At 44.3% G+C, this 20,983-nt stretch overlaps 1 protein-coding gene across 3 annotated transcripts in view; it reads left to right on the plus strand.

Moving 5' to 3' along the window:
* The first annotated feature begins 12,505 nt into the window (after positions 1-12,505).
* RTN4 (reticulon 4) overlaps positions 12,506-20,983 on the plus strand; it is a 51,692-nt gene continuing 43,214 nt past the window's right edge. For all 3 annotated transcript variants that reach the window (XM_081998074.1, XM_081998075.1, XM_081998076.1), the window contains exon 1: positions 12,506-14,201. In XM_081998074.1, coding sequence (XP_081854200.1) covers positions 13,151-14,201 — 1,051 coding nt within the window. In that variant the 5' untranslated portion in view covers positions 12,506-13,150. The remainder of the gene's footprint in view (positions 14,202-20,983) is intronic.

Genomic DNA, 20,983 nt, shown 5'->3' on the forward strand with positions numbered 1-20,983 from the left:
ACAAAGCGCTGTGGTATTCTTAGAATGAGGTTGTGCTCCTTACACTGCAGAGCTGCGTAGAAGAAAAGCTCCCTCTGGAGAAATGAGGGGGAGGTGATTTCTGCAGTGCTTCTGCGTGCCCAGAAAGCGGTCCACAATCCACAGCTCTCAGACAGATGCAGCAGGGTTTCACATCTATTCTTGTACTTTAAACCCTCATGAGCACTGAGGATTATATTAATATTGGTAACTTTATGTTAGGACAATACCAGCTTCTTTTTAAGTGTCCTTTTCGCTCCCCCTGCTATCTTGGAGTGACTATATTAGAGTCATACTTTTCAGCTGAAGATGAGTTAAATAGCTGCATCTCTTGAACTGCTCATTTCCAAGTTTGAGTACCTTTCTGATTTTTTTTTTCCCCAGCTCTAGTGTGCTTTCTAGGTTTTAGGTGGAATCCTTCTAAAATGCTTTAATCACATTAAAGGTTTAATCATAATAAAGGTTTTGCTTATTATTATACATTCAAATGTCTTTTCAGCTTTTATTTGTCAGTGGGTTTTTTTGCTTAATAGTCATTGAAGGATGAATTCATAGTCTACAAGAAGTTTAATCCGAGTGGTGTACATAAATGCAGAGATTCACATTTGTTATTATTCATTAAATGAATGCATGGTTGTTTCAGAATATTGTCTAGCTTAGGGTAATACCCTCCTGGTTTAATATCTTTCTATAATTAGAACAAACAGAATGGAAGGTCAGGCTGTAAAGTTAGTCCTCATCATATTAAAAACACTGTAACAACTGCTTCTTGATTTATCTTGCACCAGATTTTAGTTCTCTTGCCTTCAGATACAGACAACTGCATTTTACTGTAGTAACACTTACATGAACATGCCTGAGAGAAAACCTGGTCCTTGGAAATAAGTTTTGAATGAGAAGGGAGAGTAGAGAATAATATAGGCTTAAATGTATAACTAAAACAACAGAACTGAATCAAACTATAAATACATTCAGTGCAGCAAGGTAACTTGAAATTAGGTTTTTCATTGTTTTTCTGCTTCATCTATTTTTCTGCTTGTAAGGATGATTTTATGACCTTTCCTTTCTTCTGTCTTCATTTCAAGTAACAACTGAATCAAACTATTAATACCTTTAGTGTAGCAGGGTAACCTGAAATTACATTTTTCACTGTTTTTCTGCCTCATCTATTTTTGTGCTAGAATAAGGGAATTTCTTGCCCTTTCCTTTTTGTCTTCGTTTTTTACAGTTTCTATGTATTCGGCTCATGATTAATTTCACTCTTTTTCTCCTAACCCTCTCATGTGGCCATGTCTGGCCATAGGCCGCTGTTTCAAAAACTTAGGCATACAGGTTCCATTTTGTTCTGCCTATTTTTTTTCTTCTCCAGCTGCTGCTGACTGACACTGCTTGGCTTGTCCTCCCATACAGGCTGCAAAGCACCGGAAACTTGCTCAGCTATCATTCACAGTTTCTGTGCACAAATTCCCACCTTTCTCATTTGCCATTTCAAACTCTTCCCCACATAGCCATCGCTGACAAGCCCCAAAACTCCTAGCTTCAGTACTGTGTTGCTGAGAAAATTACTTCATTCAGACATGTGGACAGGAAGAGCCAGCCATTCTTCATGCTTGCTATATTAGATGGCCATTATTTTTGGAAGAGTACCACACAGCTTATGGCAGTGTCAGAGTTTCTGTGTAGCAGCACTGAGAACACAAGTATCCAACAGTATCTCTTGCAGTAATCTTGTGTGTTCCTTATCCAAGTATTGCCAAACCCCAAACCTGCCTATCTTGTCAAATCCCGTGTGACGTTGCCCCAAGTGACGTGGCTACAAACATTGCATACACATATCCCACACAGCTGTATGCTTCCAATACTCTGGATTTTAAAACAAATCAGTCATGTGCTGACATGAAGCCTGACATGAAGCAGAATAGATGGAAATTAAATTGTTCTCTATATTGTGTTATCAACTTCATGGGCATAATGATTCCTCTGAACTTTTGCAGTGTGGGTTGCCGGCACCTGGTTCAGCAGTGCTTCCAGCTGATGTGTTTGGCCTGTCTGCAGAATGGTGAGAAATCTGACTGAAAAAGAAAAACATAAGCCCATTCTGGCAGGAGGTATTTATAATATGTATGTATCATTCAGGGGCTTGTGATCAGGAGGTTCATTGTGTTACTTCTGTAAATAGGAGATTGTGTAGCCTTTGCCTTAGAAGCTTACAACTGAGGAGAACTCCAAGGTGTGTGCAATTAGCTATAATATAATATATAGTCCCTGTATATGCTATCTGTTATATTCTGGTCTGCTTATGTATCTAAACTTAACATTATGGGATGCTATTCTTAGCTCACTGAAGATCATTTTTTTACCTTTTTTCCCTCAATGCAGATATATATTTCTTTCTGTGCTTCTAGATCTGTCTTTCAAATAAATCCAAGCAAATCCAAAACATCTGCAAGAGAAATCAACTAGCCAATAATGGTAGGTAGCAAACTGACGGCTCCTTTTTCCACTGACCTCTTTGGTTTGTTGTTACCTCGTTTTTCCAAAACACCCCCATGCAACACGTCTTTCATCCACCTGTTATATTGTGTCTTGTGAACTGTGTGTAGGAGGAATCGACTTCTTAACATGCCAGTACATTGCATAATGCAGTGAGCTTTGGTACTTGACTGGGAAGCCTAAGCACTCCATAGGGTAAACATGAACCTAATTAAAGCCAAACAGCCGGTCAGGCCAGAGACAGTATATTTGGCTTTTTTTTGGTTCACATCGTGCATATGCATTTATACATACATATGTATATATGCCACATACAAATATAAATGCATAAGTACTTTGGCTGAAGGAATATCCATACTCTGAACTGAAATTTCTGAGCAGAGAGGAAGACAAAATCCCTAACACAGTGTGTTTAAAAATTACATATTGGTAGGAATGCAATAAAAATGTAAATGTCATTCAGTTGCCATAAAACAATCTAAAATTGAACCAATGTATCATATACTATGTATTTATATGGGGGGAGCTGATTTTATTGTAAAACAGTTCAAATAGCACTTGCTATTTCTGAAAGATATGGGAGATGATATCCTGTACTATTTTTAGGAATAATGTGTTTATCTTTATTTGGTTGCAGTTAGATGGATGCTATATGAAGAAGTAAGAATTAACCACTCCTGGGCTGTTTTAGTCTGGGGGAACTGAAGTTAATAGTTTTAGACTGTGCCAGTTGCCAGTGCTGATCTTTTCATTCTGTGGGTCAGCAGCTGGAGGTCTAGTCCATTTTAGCATCTCCTTTTGTCTGCTCCCAGCTGTCTTTCCTCTTATCCCACGGTGGGACACATAAATTACTTTTACAAATACAGCATCCTAGGGCAGACATAGAAATGCATTTTTTAAAAAAATAAAAGAAGTGCCTAAGAACGGGGCAAAGAAGTTGAATCTACAGAGGTAGTAACCATCGCCCACTTTGCAGAAAAGCCAGGATGGAAGTTTTGATGAAGTATTATGTTTAGTTAATACAAAATGCATATACATCTTGGTGTCTTACAACCTTTCTTTTTATTATATTCCTGAAGAAAAATAAAGAACACTTGGCTTCAAAGGAAGAGTTCGGTACAACTGTTAAACATCTGTACGAACTTCAAGCTCTAAGGGCTAAACCAGGTCAGATGAGCAGCGACATGATGACAATGATGATCTGGTGAGGGAATTTGTCTAAAAGTGGACTGGATTTGAGGAATCCTCTGAGACAAGACTAGAAGGTAAGCACAGCACTTGCATAAGTGCTGAAAAGAGACCACATGAGTGATCACAGGTACATCTTACCATCACATCAGTTACATGAACATGCCAAAGTATGAAGAAACTCCCTGTATATGGTCTGTGATCACACAGCCCTATGTAACTTCTTTTTCACATGCTGTTTGTTCAAGATCTTTTCCTTTTGTTTCTGCTCCTTTTCGCAGGATGTATCAGAGAGAATTCAGCCTCTAAGATTTATCTCCTTTTTTTTTTTTTCTGTCTTTGCCAAAACTGTGGCTGCACCTAGGCAGCCTTCACCACAGTTTCACTGGTATGACTCACCTGAAAAAAATCCCTATCTACAACAGTCATAAACTAGTTCCAAAACCAGTAAAACTAGCAAATTCAGGTTTCTTATAGCTTCAGGTCTTATGTGGTTTGCATCTCTATCCTGGAATATCTTCAGTTGTTCTCACATCTCTCATCCTCCATTTTGGTTTTGCCATCTGGGTAAGAGAGACACACTCGTAAAAACTACATACTAGCTGATGGCTCCCAAATGGAACAGGTAACAACCAAGTTCTCTCAGCTCCCTCTCTGCAGGAGAGCTCATCAGCTCTCTGTGATTTAGCCAAGTGCTGATTTTTAGAAAACTATGAGGAATTTAATATCCTTGAACCTTCTGCTGCTGCCATAGTTAACTGAAATTGTCCAAAGTGTTCAAAAGCTGGAATATTTTATGTGGGGAAAGGTGAGGGAGATAAAGAGCTTCAGTGTATGATCAGCTTGATGTGATACTGAGAAAGCAGAGTAATCATGTTGAAAATTTTTTTAGCTGTCCTATCTTTGTCTGACCCAGATAAAAGGAAGAGCTCCCTAAACGCTTATAAGAAAGAATCACAGAATCATTAAGGTTGGAAAGGACCCTCAAGATCATCAAGTCCAACCGTTAACCCAACACCACTATGCCCCCTAAACCATGCCCCGAAGTGCCACATCCACGCATTTTTTGAATACTTCCAGAGATGGTGACTCCACCACCTCCCTGGGCAGCCGGTTCCAATGCTTGACCACCCTCTCGGTGAAGAAATTTTTCCTAATATCCAATCTAAACCTCCCCTGGTGCAACTCGAGGCCATTTCCTCTTGTCCTATCACTAGTTACTTGGGAGAAGAGACCAACACCCATGTCGCCACAACCCCGTTTCAGGTAGTTGTAGAGAGCGACGAGGTCTCCTCTCAGCCTCCTCTTCTCCAGACTGAACAACCCCAGTTCCCTCAGCCGTTCCTCATAAGACTTGTGCCCCAGACCCCTCACCAGCTTCGTTGCACTTCTTTGGACACGCTCGAGCACCTCAACGTCCTTCTTGTAGTGAGGGGCCCAAAACTGAACACAGTATTCAAGGTGCGGCCTCACCAGTGCCGAGTACGGGGGTATGATCACTTCCCTACTCCTGCTGGCCACACTATTGCTGATACAGGCCAGGATGCTGTTGGCCTTCTTGGCCACCTGGGCACACTGCCGGCTCATGTTCAGCCAGCTGTCAGCCAGCACCCCAGGTCCTTTCCTGCCAGGCAGCTCTCCAGCCACTCCTCCCCAAGCCTGTAGCTGGGGTGGTTGTGACCCAAGTGCAGGACCCGGCACCTGGCCTTATTAAACCTCATAGAACTGACCTCGGCCCATCGATCCAGCCTGTCCAGATCCCTCTGCAGAGCCTTCCTACCCTCCAGCAGATCAAGCACTCCCACCCAACTTGGTGTCATCTGCAAACTTACTGAGGGAGCACTCGATCCCCTCATCCAGATCATCTATAAAGATATTGAACAAGACCAGCCCCAGAACCGAGCCCTGGGGAACACCGCTTGTGACTGGCCGCCAGCCGGATTTAACGCCATTCACCATGACTCTCTGGGCTCAGCCATCCAGACAGTTCTTTACCCAGCGAAGAGTAAACCTGTCTAAGCCACGAGCCACCAGTTTCTCCAGGAGAATGCTGTGGGAGACGCTGTCAAAGGCTTTAGTAAAGTCCAGGTAGACAACATCCACAGCGTTTCCCTCAGGCGAGTCACCTGGTCATAGAAGGAAATCACGTTGGTCAAGCAGGACGTGCCTTTCGTGAACCTGTGCTGGCTGGGCCTGATCCCTTGGTTGTCCTTCACATGCCCCATGAGCACTCTGAAGATGTATCGCTCCATGATCTTCCCCGGTACAGAGGTCAGGCTGACAGGCCTGTAGTTCCCAGGATCCTCCTTCCAGCCTTTCTTGTAGATGGGTGTCACATTGGCAAGCCTCCAATTTTCTGGGACCTCCCCTGTTAACCAGAACTGCTGATAAATGATGGAGAGTGGCTTGGCAAGCTCCTCCACCAGCTCCCTCAGTACCCTCTGGTGGATCCCATCAGGCCTCATAGACTTGTGGGTGTCCAGGTGGCTTAACAGGTCCTTAACTGTTTCCTGCTGGATTATGAGGAGTTTATTGTGCTCTCCATCCCCGTCTTCCAGCTCAGGGGGCTGAATACCTGCAGATACCTGGTCTGGCTATTAAAGTCTAAGGCAAAGGCGGCATTAAGTACCTCAGCCTTGTCCTCATCCTTGGAGACAATGTTCCCCGCCATATCCAGTAAGGGATGAGGATTCTCCTTGCGTCTCATTTTGTTGTTAATATATTTGTAGAAGCAATTTTTGTTATCCTTTACGACTGTGGCCAGACTGAGCTCTAGCTGGGCTTTTGCCTTTCTAATTTTGTCTCTGCTTGACCTAAGGAGATCCTTGTACTCTTCTTGAGTTGAAGAAGCAGCAGTCACAGTCTTGGTGGTGTCTTCCAAAGCTGCCATACCTTCTGTCTTTGGAAGTCAAAAATGCACTGCAAGCCCAAAACACCACCATAACTCAAGCAAAGACTCCAGCTGCTGTAGTTTTGATAAAAGCAGTTACAAGGCCTGAGTTATTAAGCAGTGAGCAAAGTGCTAGAAGATGGTGGGCTGGTACCTTTCACATGTGAGCCATTTAAAATCAGTACTGTTGCTTCCAGTGTAAACTTGGCCTGTACATTCAAGTTCTACAGTCCCAGTAGCAATGCCATCAACCTTCTTTACAGTAATGGTGAAAATGTTGCAACTATCAATCTGTTAACTCCTCGGGCATATTTGGCAGGCAAGGGAATAGCCCTGAATGTTGGTTACTAGGCTGTTTCTTTCCTGAGTGGGTAAATGCCGATGCATAAAAAGAGCAAAACTTTATTTCTAATTTAAATTATATGCACTTCTCCTTTAAAAAAAAAGCAAACCAGTTTTAAAAGCTGGTTTATTAAAGATATTTACATAAAATACTGTGATTTCAGATCATTTTTGCTGTTGGAGTTGTAAATTCTAGTCACTGAGCTAGTAGCATTGCTAACTTAACATCTGGAATCAGAATGGTGGAGCTGCGAGATCAGCTCTTGCTACCTGCATCTTCCCCTGAATATGCAGGGAACATGTTCAGCTAATTCAGCTCAGTCACTTGTACATACCAAGTTAAGAAATCAGAGGTTGAGCAACCCTGATTTAGAGAGAGGTGAGATACTTTGAGCCTGGAACATCCCATTCAGATTCTGTTTCTGCTCTAAAACTACACTTATAAAACTGTTCTGCCCGTGCTTTAATTTGCGATGTAATGAGTACATCCTCCTTTCTTCACTCCTTGGGAATTGAACATTGCAAATATGTCAGTACTGGGCATCAATAGACTTTCTTCCTTCCATTGAATCCCCAGACACACCGGGAACAAACATTACTGGTTCGTTACTTTAATTACAGTGTGTGGGATGCTCACATAAAGCAGAGCAGAACTATAATAAAACTCTAAAAAAAACCAAAACCAAAACCAAAGAGCCAAGGCTGAAAAATTTAGAATTTAAACATGTCCATGGGTATAGATTTAGAGATGCTGAGATCTAAACTTGACACTGATTTTAAGCATTCATGTTTAAATGAAAAGTAGGAGGAGAGAACATAAATTAGAAAAAGTAATTATGATATTACCTTGATCTGTTTGCAAGAGATATTAATAGAGCATGGATTTTTTTTGTGTCTAGGTCCAATGAAGCTGGTAAAACATTCCTTGCGAATGTAAAGTGTTATGGCCAAACTGGTAAGTGAATAATTTAATTGTATTTCTTAAAAGCGTGAGGGCCTGAAGAGTAGCAGTATTAAACCTAAAGAGGGGAATTACCTGTATTCTGGGTAACTTGAAAAATTTTCACCTTTCATTCTGATTCCTTAGAAAATTTTTGGAATGCTCACAGAGAGTCTCAGAAGACTTCATATTCTTGTATGATTAAATTTTCTACAGTGATCTGATGAATATAGAAAGTGGTATTAAAAATTGTTTCGTGTACATCATTCTGCCATATTCCCATGGCTTTATTTTCCTAACACACTATTATTAACATGGGAGTAGACACATTTGATTCAATTTTGTTATTAATATATTGCATCATTGTAACAATCAAAGGTAAGTCTTCAGTTTTTATTTTCACGTAAGGACTTTTCTGATTGACTGCATGCTCCCTCATTGTCCAACCCACACTCCCCTGACTGGGCAGAGAGGAAAGGACTTAAAGAAAACGTTTATTTTAAATCCACACTATCTGCTTATTGGGAACTTGTTAGTCCTACAAGTTAAGCAGCCTTTGGTGGGGTCAATATTTAGATAGGAGGTTATCCAGGAACATGGAGATGCTATGGGAAGTGTTTGAGGTTTTTGCACACAAGTCTCATCTCTCTTCAATGTAACCAACGTCTTCTTGGGGAGTGGAAGCACCACACTGCTTAGGGCCCTAAATGTCTGCAAGATGTAAAACTGGTATCTTAACTGCGTATCGTCTTTTAAGACCTAACGTTTCTTTGCAAAGGAAAGAGTACTTACACCAAAATCCAATTAACAGTGGATTCCTGTGCAGTTTTAGTGATGTGAATTCCTCCATTCATAGTCTCATTTGCTGGAGAGCATTGTGTATTGATTCACTTCAAATGCTGCTATGTTTTAATGGTGAGCAAACATATTCTTGTTCATTAATGTTATGCATCAGCTTTGGTTCCTTTGAATGAAAACCGAAACAGACCAAGTTGTGGCCTAGGAAGAAGTTACCTAGATGTGGAATTTAAAGCTACAGCTGATGGCAACTTCTCACTTGTGGCAGTTGGTGAAATTTAGAGCTGTCCTTAAACCATTCTCATTTATGCAGATGGACTGGCTCAGCACTCATTTATGCAGTCAGGACTGGCTGGCTGAGGGAAGTTTTAAAGAATGTTTTGTGACAGATCTGAATCAGAGTATTGTATATGGACATGGTTATTAGGACATTTACTGTAGGAATGGACTGTTTTGGTTACTCAAGATGATGTTGGGGGGGGGGGATAAAAAAAAGTGGAAAAATTGGCTCCACCTAAGTCGTTAGAAACAATCCCAGAATAGGAAGTGCCCGGAACACTAAAGAACATGAAATGTTTTAAAAGTGCCTGTAAAGAAAATGTTAATTATTGCAGAGGACCAGGCTGAAAAGGCAGGCCCCACAAAAGATTCTGATAAAGCTGAACCTGACTCGGTTACCATTAAAAGTTGGTAATCCCTCTGTACTATTGCTTTAACACTTTTCCCTCCCTATGCTGCATTTGTATTAATAAACTAAGCAGTGATTTTGTCACAGTATCCCGCTACTGATCTTTAAAAGAAGTACAGCAGGTGTTCAAACGAAGACAAACCTGCTAGGTAAATACGCTTGATGCCCAAGGCACTGCAGCACAGGCATAATCTGGGGAAAAAAAAAAAAAAAAAGAATTGCAGGGTTCTATCCTTCCAGAGATATAGATGTGATGCCTGAAACCTGGAGGATTATATTTTGAGCTTAAAAGGAGGGACAGAAATCCAACTGTCCCTGCAATTATAAGTCCTTCTTCTTAAATTGCTATCTGAGACCAAATGTTTTTTTCTGTTTGATCCCACTGTGAAGTGATAATATTGCATTTATCCCATCACAATTATTTTCCTGGTCTACGATATGCTGTGATATTGTATTACTTCTGTGTTACAATCAAGCAGAAGGTCACAGTGGACAGAAAAAAATCCAACCAGTACCCAGCCATTGTCAGCACTGCTGACGATTTCTGGAATTCAGAATGCACCCACTGGTGTTTCTCTTTCTCATCAATGCTTTTCTTCCTAAGTTCGCTGTATGAAAACACCTCATGAAAACTAAGTTTGTAAATTAACTTGCTGAATATCTGCAAAGTATTCCTCCTTGTTGACAATCTTCATATAAGAATGGTAAACTATTTTTCTAAAGAGCTAAAAGAAAGGGTGTTTTGCAGTATAGTTTCAGTACTGGAGAGCTGTATTTTCCTCTCGCTTGTTAATTTGACTTGCTCAGGCTATCTGGAACTCCCTTCCTGTTTCCCTCCAAGACCTTTAGTCACTTCCTTTTGCTAAATAAAAAACCCTTTCATTTTTCTTTAACTGATGATGGATTCTCAAGCAATCAGGCGCATTATATATAGATGTTTCCTACTTGTAGATGATCAAAAATCACTGCAGTTAGATATGTTAAAATTAATGTCAGTGTTGTGTCTGTACTCAGAATTTTACAAATTTTAAAAAGTACCTTGTTACCTTAGGGTATATTTTAATGGAATGTTAAGATTCCATTTTCTTGTTTAACCAAGAGAGGCAGATTGGCTGGTGAAATTACAAAGACTTTATTCAATCAAAGTATTTTTATTTGCTATACAAAAAGTGCAGATTTATAATAGAAAAATAAAAGTCTATTTACTTTCCTGGTATGTAATAAATGAGTACACAGAAAACCTGAATTTTCCTTTTAGTAAAATATTCATCTACTGTAAGTGGGGGAAAATGCCACTGAAGATTACAGACCTGTATTCATTGGTAAGGTCATTAAATCTGGCCTGTTTGGTTTTTTTTTTTCTTGGATAAAAGCCATCACCAGATTGTTACTAATTTCTTAATGCAATTTAGTATATTAAACTTCTTCAAAGAGTAAAAATGTTCCAAGAACTTACATTACCCAGCACCAAGTGCTGTCCCCCATGTACATTCTCCAAATTGACTAGCTGGTGGAAACAAAGGGAAGTATTGTTAAGATTATCTTTGCATGCACTTACACTGTGGCAGCTGGTATAAGACATTGGGTTGACATAGCAGTTGATGAGTAAAAAGAAGACTTAAGGTATCAGTTTATATCTTAAATCATGAACCAAATTAATTACTGGCTCAGTGAAGTGGAAGTGCTGGTACTGGAGTACAGCAGAGATGTAGGGCTGTGATCCTCCATGTCAGGACCCACTGTTTCTGCCATTCAGGGATAATTGACATCTAGGCAAAGTTCAAGGTTGATACGCAAGCTGACTGAGCTGAATGTTGGGTTACACTCTGTCCTAAGCAGTGTAATACAAATTTTAGTAAGGATGAGGGGAGCCACTGAGCCTGCTCTGTCTTTATTTATGTATATGTAGTCCACTGGCCGTAAGAGAAATGTAACAATAAAACTAGGAATAGAATTTAGCCAGCACTTCCTGTTTTACGTTTAACAATCACGGACTTTAATCCATCCATCCTGCTGCCACTGTAACATCCCTTATATCACTGTAAAAAGGGCTGACTTGAAAACATACACAGATAATTTGTCAACAGAAGATACAAAATCTCAGGGGAAAAAAATGGTTATTAAGTGCTTATTCACCTGCTGTGAAATTTTAACCTCCACCAGCATATCACTGTTGCCTTCACTGTATTTATAAAAATACTTTTCGCATTCCTTCTAGTCATTTCTGGTAGAGATAGGGAATATTGGTATCTTTGTACGCTCCTTGAAAAATCTCATCTGGAACTTCCTGTGCCCGAACTGAGACTGGACTGGGTGCAGGGAAAGGCTGCTCGGAGGAGCAAGGGAAAGGGTGACAGCAGAGCTTCTCTAGCTTTAGCTTAAGAAAGCAAGGGCTGGACAAAGTGTATTCTTCTAAGCAGGTTAGAAAATAAAATTCAGAGAAAAGAGCAATTTAAAGCGGAAAGTGGGAAAACGATGTACATTGGCCTTGAGCAAATTAAGACTGGAAGTTAGAAGGAGGTCTCTAGTTATCTGGAAAATGAGATATTTTAGAATAGCCTTCCCAATACACATAGCAGCAACAACCCACCCCGCACTCAAATATTTCAGTTCAAACGGTTTGTGCAAAGAATGCGATATGTTTTTCTGAGACAAGAGGACTCAATGCTGAGTACCTCTCAGAGTCCCTCCGTTTGTGCATTGCCATCCTGTTTTTCAGAAGGTGGATGAATGCTGGAGATCTAACCATAGTTTCACGCTAGAGACTCTTCCCTCTGCAGTACAAGATGTAGCTGCCCCCTCACTGCCTCCACGTGTTTGGATACGCAGAACAGAGCCCACTCGGGAACTTCTCCTGATGCCAGAGTGTCGGTCATTCTGCTTAACGGGACCGCTCACCTGAATATCCATCTTGGCACACGCTGCATCCTACCTGCCAGAGAGTTGGCGTTCCTCTTCCTTACGTTCTTGTGTCTCACTGAACTTGCAGTTTGCTTGCTCTGAGCGTTTCCATGAACTAAGCGCTTTATACAGGCACGTGTGGGACAATAAATCATCTGTGGGTTAAAAATCCGTAATACTGTTGGAATGCTATTAAGTATAGAATTATAAGTCCTTTTGGCCTTATTGTGGTAGCTGTGTGGGTGGAAATTGCACGCAAATATATGCCATTTTAGTTAAATTAAGCATTACCCTAAAGGCTTTGGCCAATGTTCCGTCTCTGAGCAGAAAGCAAGAGACCACACCAGGGTCTGTCTGACACAGATATATGCCAATTTTTGCTTTGTGAACAAGCTGCCCTTTTTTCCCTGCACAATTTGCATAATTCACATTTTAAAGAGATGGTTAGATCTGCTCAGATGGCTAACTTAAAGTGAGTGGTTAAACCAGTTTGTGTCTTCTGAAAACGTCTCCTCTGTTTTTTTTTTTTCCAGACACAGCAAGTTTTTTGCATCGTGTTTTGGTTAAAACTTCCCTTCCCCTCGCAGGAAGGCCCTGACCGTCCCGCTTCCCAGCCAGGCGGTGGGTGAGCTGCGCGATGCCCGAAGAGGAGGAGCGGGACGGAGCCTCGGCCCCTCCCGGCCCCGCAGTGCAGAGCCGCCCGGGACCCTTCGGTCGCATCCGGGGTGAGAGAAACCGGGTTACGGTTGCTGGGTGCCTTGCAGCGTAGGTCCCCATGATACCCTTGCCTTTTTGTAAGGGAGCTAAGGGCTTCTGTTTAAAAAACAAAGAAAGAAAAAGTAAGACTGGCCCTGGCAGAGGGAAGGGATGAATCGCCACACGCCCTCCCAAGATGTCTGTGACGCTGCTGCCGGAGCCCGGCCCGCAGAGGGATGGAGGGACACCCGCCGTTAACGCGGGAGGCCCTGGGCTGCGCCCCCCGCCCCGCCACGTCCCCACAGGCCCATCCCGCAGGGGGCGCCGCGGTCCCCAGCTTCGCCGCCTCCAGCGCCGCCCCCGGCGCGGGGACTCGGGGCGGTGCGCAGGTGGGCCCGGGTCCCGGCCCCGGCGGGCCGCCCCCGCCCCACCCCGCATTCTCCGCGCTGAACTTTACCCGACTTCTCCATCCCCGCTTTGCCATCTCTCGCGCCCCGCCCCCGCGCTGCATATTCATAAGGCGGCCGCACCCAGCGCCGCGTCTCATTGGCGGTCCGTCGACCCCCTCCCGCTCCTACTGGCCGTCGCTGCCGCCGTTCAGCGCCGCGGAGGGCGGGGCGGGCGGCCGTGCCCCACCGCCTCCCCCAGTGGTGACTCAACAGGGCGTGGAGCCGGGTCCCGCAGCGGCGGCGGCAGCGCAGCCCGCGCCCTCCCCCCGCACCCGGCAGAGGCACAGCCCCAGCGCCGCGCACTCATTGTTCCGCCAGCTCCAGGCACCATGGACGAGCTGGACCAGTCGCCCCTGGTCTCCTCCTCCTCCTCCTCCGGGCCAGCGCGGCCACAGCAGCCCCAGTTCAATTACCAGTTCGTGCTCGACGACGAGAAGGAGGAGGACGAGGAGGAGGAGGAAGAGGAGGACGAGGACGAAGACTTCGACGAGCAGCTGGAGGTGATGGAGAGGAAGCCCGTTGCTGCTCCAGCCCCCGCCGCAGCCCTGCAGGAGCGGCCGCCGCAATTGCTAGACCTCGGTGGCCCCGCTGAGCTGCCCCGCCCCGCCGCTCCGGAGCCTCCGCAGCCCGACTGGAGCCCCCCGGGAGCCGTCTCCTCCTCCTCCTCCTCCTCGGCCACCACGCCGTCCCCCGCGCAGGAGCAGCCCTCGGCCCCCGCACGGCCCGCTCAACCCCAGCCGCCCAAGCCCGAGCCCGCCGCCGCTCCCCGCAGAAGAGGGTCCTCCTCCGGCTCGGCTGGTGAGTGCCTCCGCCCCAGGGTCGGAGAGGGCGGCGGCCGGGCGGGGGGGCAGCGGCCCTCGCAGCCGGCTGCCTCCGCCCGAATCGCTCTGGTTCTTGTTGCCCCGCCGGGAGGCTCCCTTTGTCTGCCGGCCCTCGGCCGCCTCCTGCGGCATCGCTCCCTCCCCTCAGCCGGGGCGCGGCCCCGCTTCCCGTGGCCCCGCCGCAGCTCATGCGGGAAAAAGAGGTTCCCCCCACCCTTTTTTTTTTTTTAATAATTTATTCTCTTCTCCTCCTCCTCCCCTCTCTGTTATACTAATGGCGGGAGGGGGGGAAGCGCTGCCCCGGCCGCCGCCTCGCACATGGGCCGCCCGGGGGTGAGGCCGCCGCCGCCTGGCAACGGCCGCGTCGCGGGGGAGGGCGTGGGGGGGGGGGGGGCGGGCAGAGCCTGAGGTAATGGCCGCGGCCGCCCCGCTTGGGGCTGCGCTGCCCGCGCGGGTCCGACCGGTTCTTCTCTCCGCCCCCCCCCGAGGCGTCGCTGCTGCTTTTCCCGACCCCTCGCCGCTTTGTCCCGGGCACGGTTCACCCGCAGGGCGGCCCGACGACAGCGGCCTCCGGGGCTGGGCGTGGGGGCGCCGAGCAGCCCTCCGTGGGAGCGTAGGGGAGGAGGGAAATACAGCTGCTTTTAATCTTACTCATTTTAAACAAATCACCTCGCCGGGAGGGGCGAGGGAGAGGAATTAAGGAACAGCGCTACCTCCTGTGCTAAACCTGCCTCAGGAGGCGGGGGGGCGAGAGGGGATGGGGCGGGCGTCTGCGGGCCTGGTAAAGCTTGTAGCATTAAACCGGCCTGGTAAAGCCGGTAGCCCTCTGTGGGAAACGCTCTCCGGCCTCGGACGATGAATCATAAGCCCCGAGAACGAATGCAAACTAGTGAAGTATGCATAGAAGCACAAAAGGCGTACAAGCTGCCGTAGGTGTGGCAGTACCGGGAGAAAAATAAACCTCGCGTCCTGCGTATGCCTCCTGCATGGCTGCAGCTAGCCATAGCTGTTACCTGGGGCTTCTCTGAGGGAATCGTCCCTTAATGTTGGGGTACCCCGAGTTCAAAAGTGCTGTAGTGGAGGGCGTGCCGCCCCCGGAGTGCCAAAACCCTTCTTGCAAGGTCTAATGCGGGAGCTGACCCAGCATGACTAATGTGTTGCACGCAGGTTGCGATTGTGCCTTGGCTCTGCTTTTGCTTAGTTAAAAACCCAAGAGCTGACTTGAACTCACCATTAAAACAGTGAAAATGAACAATCAAAGTGCCATATTATCATGATGGTGTATTCTTCATTGCTTTCGTCACCTTGGTACACTGTATATGTTTTAAAGATTTCAATAATAACTTGATGTCATGGTATGAGTGAACATGATATTCAAGATTTAAAAAAAAAAAAACATCTGGAACAATGACAAAAAGAGGCCTGTTGTTAAACCTGAATTCAATTCTGTTGGGGGATTGACAATGCATCTTATTTGCATATGTGGCAGGATTTTATGGTTAGTTGTGCTGTTGTCTTTCATGAGGCCTACTATTTTTGTTGTTCTGGGAACTTTCTTTGTAGCAGTATGCCAAGGACTTTTTTTTTTTTTTAATATATTTCCGCCATTTGGAGGACAGATGATGACAAAAGCTTGCAAGAGACTTAAGGGGAGGGATCCTGCATGATGACAGAACAGAAATTTTTCTAGGCAAGTTGTTCGAGTGGAGCCATTCTGACCAGAACAGAATGGAAGGAATAGGATCAACCAAATGTTGCAGATGACACCAAGTTGGGCAGGAGTGTTGATCTGCTGGAGGGTAGGAGGGCTCTGCAGAGGGATCTGGACAGGCTGGATCGATGGGCTGAGGTCAATTGTATGAGGTTTAATAAGGCCAAGTGCTGGGTCCTGCACTTGGGTCACAACAACCCCATGCAACGCTACAGGCTTGGGGAGGAGTGGCTGGAGAGCTGCCCGGTGGAAAAGGACCTGGGGATGCTGGTTGACAGCCGGCTGAACATGGGCCAGCAGTGTGCCCAGGTGGCCAAGAAGGCCAACAGCATCCTGGCCTGTATCAGCAATAGTGTGGCCAGCAGGAGTAGGGAAGTGATTGTACCCCTGTACTCGGCACTGGTGAGACCGCACCTCAAATCCCGTGTTCAGTTTTGGGCCCTTCACTACAAGAAGGATGTTGAGGTGCTCGAGGGTGTCCAAAGAAGTGCAACGAAGCTGGTGAGGGGTCTGGGGCACAAGTCTGATGAGGAGCAGCTGAGGGAACTGAGATGATTTAGTATGGAGAAGAGAAGGCTGAGGGGAGATCTTGTCGCGCTCTACAACTACCTGAAACGGGGTTGTGGCGACATGGGTGTTGGTCTCTTCTCCCAAGTAACTAGTGATAGGATGAGAGGAAATGGCCTCAAGTTGTGCCAGGGGAGGTTTAGACTAGATATTAGGGAAAATTTCTTTACTGAGAGAGTGGTCAGACATTGGAACCGGCTGTCCAGGGGGGTGGTGGAGTCACCATCCCTGGAAGTATTCAAAAAAACGTGTTGACGTGGCACTTCGGGATGTGGTTTAGTGGGCATGGTGGTGTTGGGTTGATGGTTGGACTTGATGATCTTAGCAGTCCTTTTCAACGTTAATGATTCTATGATTGTTGTTGATTTGAAAAGTAGGAATAGAAGTGTTATTTCTAGAGCTGATCTTTTTTCTACTCCCTGACCCCTGAAGGATAAAGCAAGGAGCACAGTAATTCCTGAAATGTATCTTCTTTCTTAGAGGAGACCTAGTTGTGTGAGAATTGGGTAGTGTAGCTGGGCAGTAGTGTCAAAGAGTTATAAGACCTAATTGGAGGGGACAGATTAATTTAGAGCTCTGAGGGGAGGACTGGCATCTTTGGGAAGCCTGGTTTCCAAAGACAAGGTGTTGTATCCAAAGACAAGGTGTTGTAACACATAATGCTTATCTAATGATGGGCTGGACTATTACAGGCTGTGTTTTAAGAATTAGAGACGACTAGGTGAGGACAAATTGTTTTAATAAAATCATTGCCTAGTTATGTCATTAATTCCTTGGTCCTCTCAGATGTAGGAGTACTTAGTTTTGAGCATGTTAAGTATCCATTTAAACATGAAGTGTTTTTTAGTTTTGCACCTGGCAGTTCTTAAAACCATCTCAGTCAAAATACTTCACTTGGGTTCAAATTAGTTCACTTTTAGTCTTGCTGTAAAATTGGCAAAATCAGATCGATGCCCGCAACTTGCGGCAGGGTGACTATGGCACGGATAGTCACGTGTCTGGGATGGTCCCCTCTCTTCTGGAGGGGTACGGTTTCGTTTACTTTCAGCTCTGTTGTATGAGTTTAAGGTATAACCAAAGAATTGTAGTTCATAGTCTAGAAATTTAGGAAATATTCTATTCTCTTGGTATTTAAAATCTAAGGCCTTGATTTAGTGCAGATTTGAGGCAAATAACTTTGAAATTCTGTTTCCAAGAGAAGGAGAAAGTGGCATTGCCTGTAGCAAGTATGCGAAGAGTAGTAGGGATTCTTTCATCAGCAACAGGCCATGGTACTGCTTTTTGTCAGCATAGCAATAGAGAAAATGTATGGGCTACTTGATGGCCCATTAAAATGTATTGTTTATATATCTGGAGGTATTTTAAAAAGTAAATCTTTGTAATTACTACTAGTTGCATACTTAGGAGTATTTGGTATCATTGTTACATGAAACTGTGACATAATTATGTGTAATGCAAGTCTCTGGTTGTGTATCAGCAGCCTGTATTCTTAAGAGCTAATATAAATATTTGGTGGTGAAGAAAACAAGCAGGAGGACTGCAGTAAAACTTATGCTCTCCTGGATACTTTAGTTTTTTGCTACTCACTATTATGTAGGTAGCAGAAATTACAATTCTTCTTGAGCTATTACTACTTAAATCTTTTGATTAGCTAAATTTATGTACAGTGCAAAGAAAAGTAAAATGCAATTTTTTTTTTTTTTTTTTTTGCCAGCTGCCTAAAGTAAGATTAACCAGTAATCTATGATGAAAAGATACCGCTTTCCATCTTTAAAGCCCTAGATCCTAGCAGCCCATACTGCTGCTTGTAAAGGCAGGTCATATATCACTTTCCTGGAAGAGGCTATTGTGATTTGAAGTTAAACCATGCACTCAGAAGAAACCTGTGTAGTAAACCCACCGGACTGGCCACAGAGCAGCATCCAAAGTGAATAAAGATGTCTCCTTGTGTGTCAGTTGCTTGCAACTCGGCCACGGTTCAATACATATGCAAATGTAGTGAAGGGCCAGTTTATTAATTAGTCTTGTTTCTCCATTTAGTTTTATAGAACTTGGTTTTACTTCTTCAGTGTTGAGGTTTCATGAACAGTTTGCTTATGTGCTAGACTGTCAAGCGGAGGTCAGCAGGGATGCCCCAAGCTGCACCAGGAGCACACAAGCTGTTCTCTATTAGAGTCCACCCTCACCAAGCTGACCCCAGCTGCAGGAGGTGGTGATTAAATGGAGTGATCAATACGGGCTTCTGCTTGCCCTACGGAGCATACCTTTTGTCCTGTGGTGGGGATATGCTGTATCCCCTGATATCTGGTGGGGAGATCCTGTAATTGGCATTTTATATAAATTCTAAAGCAGCGTATATGTTTCTCAGGTTTTTATTTTTTGCTCTGTGTTGCTGAGTTTTCTGGTGTGCTGCTATGTTTGCATAGACTCATACAGAGGAGTTGTGTGGATTTTAAGGACAGAATGCAGCATGACTTGGAAAAAATATAGCTGTCCTTGAATAGTACCACTGATGACTTTCATTTGCATCCTTCATTTATTAAAATATGATCCTGCTGATCTTCAGTGTTTCTTTGAGGTGCAAGACCCTTTCCCCTCCCACCCTCCCACATGCAGTCAGCAAAGATGTAAGGGCGGTGGTCATAGCCTGGGTATATCAAAGGTAGAACATGATTTTTTTTCTATTACAGCAATATATGGGGAGGAGAGTGACCAGCAATTTGACTAGTACAGTAAAGCTAGTATCTTCATTTTTGCATTTCATGTTGCCATCTAGGTTTTATTTATTTGATTTTATGTATAGTTGTGTGCATGTGCTATGTTTAGTCTAGCACAGTGTGGCCTGCTTCTGTAATTCAGCTAGTATAAGAGTTTCTGCAGCCAAACAGCTATTTCTTCCGTTAACCAGAGGTATGTGTAAGGATAGTTGTGCCGAGTTTGATAATATATTTGCTTCGTGTGTGTATCCTTTGACTTGCTTTCCAGGATAAAACCACAGAGCTTCTACATACTATATAATGACGTAGCCCTCAGGGAAATTTTGAATTGCATTGGGAATTTTCCCATTAGAGTTGAAATCCTACAAACCACAAAGTTAGGAGACAGCGAAGAGCTACTGGATAGTTGCACTGTTTTTCCTTTCCTCCCTATCTGTACTCAAGGAAGTTTGCAGCAAGCCTACGAAGTCACAACTATCTTGTCCACCCTGTTGCATCACCACTGGTGAGCACTGAACCTCTTATCTCATAGATAACCACTAATGACAGCACTCCTGTAAGTCGAGGGCAATATTTAAGCCTCCAGGTCAGTGGTTTTCTTCTGCTGACTGGTACAAGGTTGCTAGGAAAGCGTCAAGTCCTTTTGCAACAGATGATCTACAAATGGGTTAGAAACGAGTGATTGTTTGAATATAAAGGCCTAAGGTCAAGAGACTTGAACTTTGCAGCTCAGGAGGAGAGAAATAAGCTATGGTTGTTGGCAGTTGGCATGGTGAAAGACAATCTTAAAGTAGATCTGTGATTGGAAAAATATGATAGCTAGGTGTCTTGCAGATGCATCTTGTGTTATTTCAGTAATCTGTGATGCATTTTTCTAGTATAACTTCCTGGTTGGTGTATTGTGAGGATGTTGTTTTCACTTTTCCTTCCTCCTCCTCCGGTGTCCAGGATGGAGAGAATGAGGCTTTTGGAGAGCACTCAGTCTGGGAGCCTGGCTACTTAGCAGGAGGCATATAGGCATCATTATTCTGACCCTGGAGACCAATTTTCACATGCTGTTTGAATCCTGTGGGGGCTTTGCTGCTTGCCAACCCATTTTGAGGGAGGTTAGTGGCTTTGACTGCCTGTTTCAATGTCTCTTCTGCCACACCCAGCTGCTCGGTGGGTCTCGTCAGATTAGTCTGGCCTTTGTGTGCTGGGAAGGTATTAGAATAACAAAGGGCAGTTAACCTATAACTTGAGGCATGTCTTGGTGTGCTTCAGTTATGTTTCTTTGTTTTCTGTTACTATTTTGAATGAAGTAAGCCTTTTTTTGAGCTGGTGTGTTACTATAGTAACGATGAAAGTCAGGTACAAAAATTAACAATGCATAGTTCAATCTGAAAATGTCCTTTGGGTTCTAGCTCTTTTGTAAGCAAGGAGATAGTTCTTGGCCTTTTGCTGGCTAGAAGATGTAAAGCAGTGTGTAGCTTACAGATAAATTTGTCCTGAGATACCCAGAAATGCTTATGCATGAAGTAGGAGAAAATTGTGTAACTATCAAGCTGCATTAGAAATGAAGGAAAAAAAGCTATTATTACCAAGTAAAAAATAGTGACCTGTGAGACCTAAGTAGAACAGTTGAGTATGTTTTCAGTTTTTTTTTTTATTTCTTGTTTTATGATCTAAAATAGAAATTACTCCTGTTATGCTTTGAAAACATTGCATAATGTTTTCTACTTTTTAAGACTGTTTTTAGGCCAGCACAATACAGCTAGCACTGGG

The sequence above is a fragment of the Phaethon aethereus genome (assembly GCF_964289735.1).
Source record: "Phaethon aethereus genome assembly, chromosome: 3".
In the NCBI taxonomy this organism is placed as follows: domain Eukaryota; kingdom Metazoa; phylum Chordata; class Aves; order Phaethontiformes; family Phaethontidae; genus Phaethon; species Phaethon aethereus.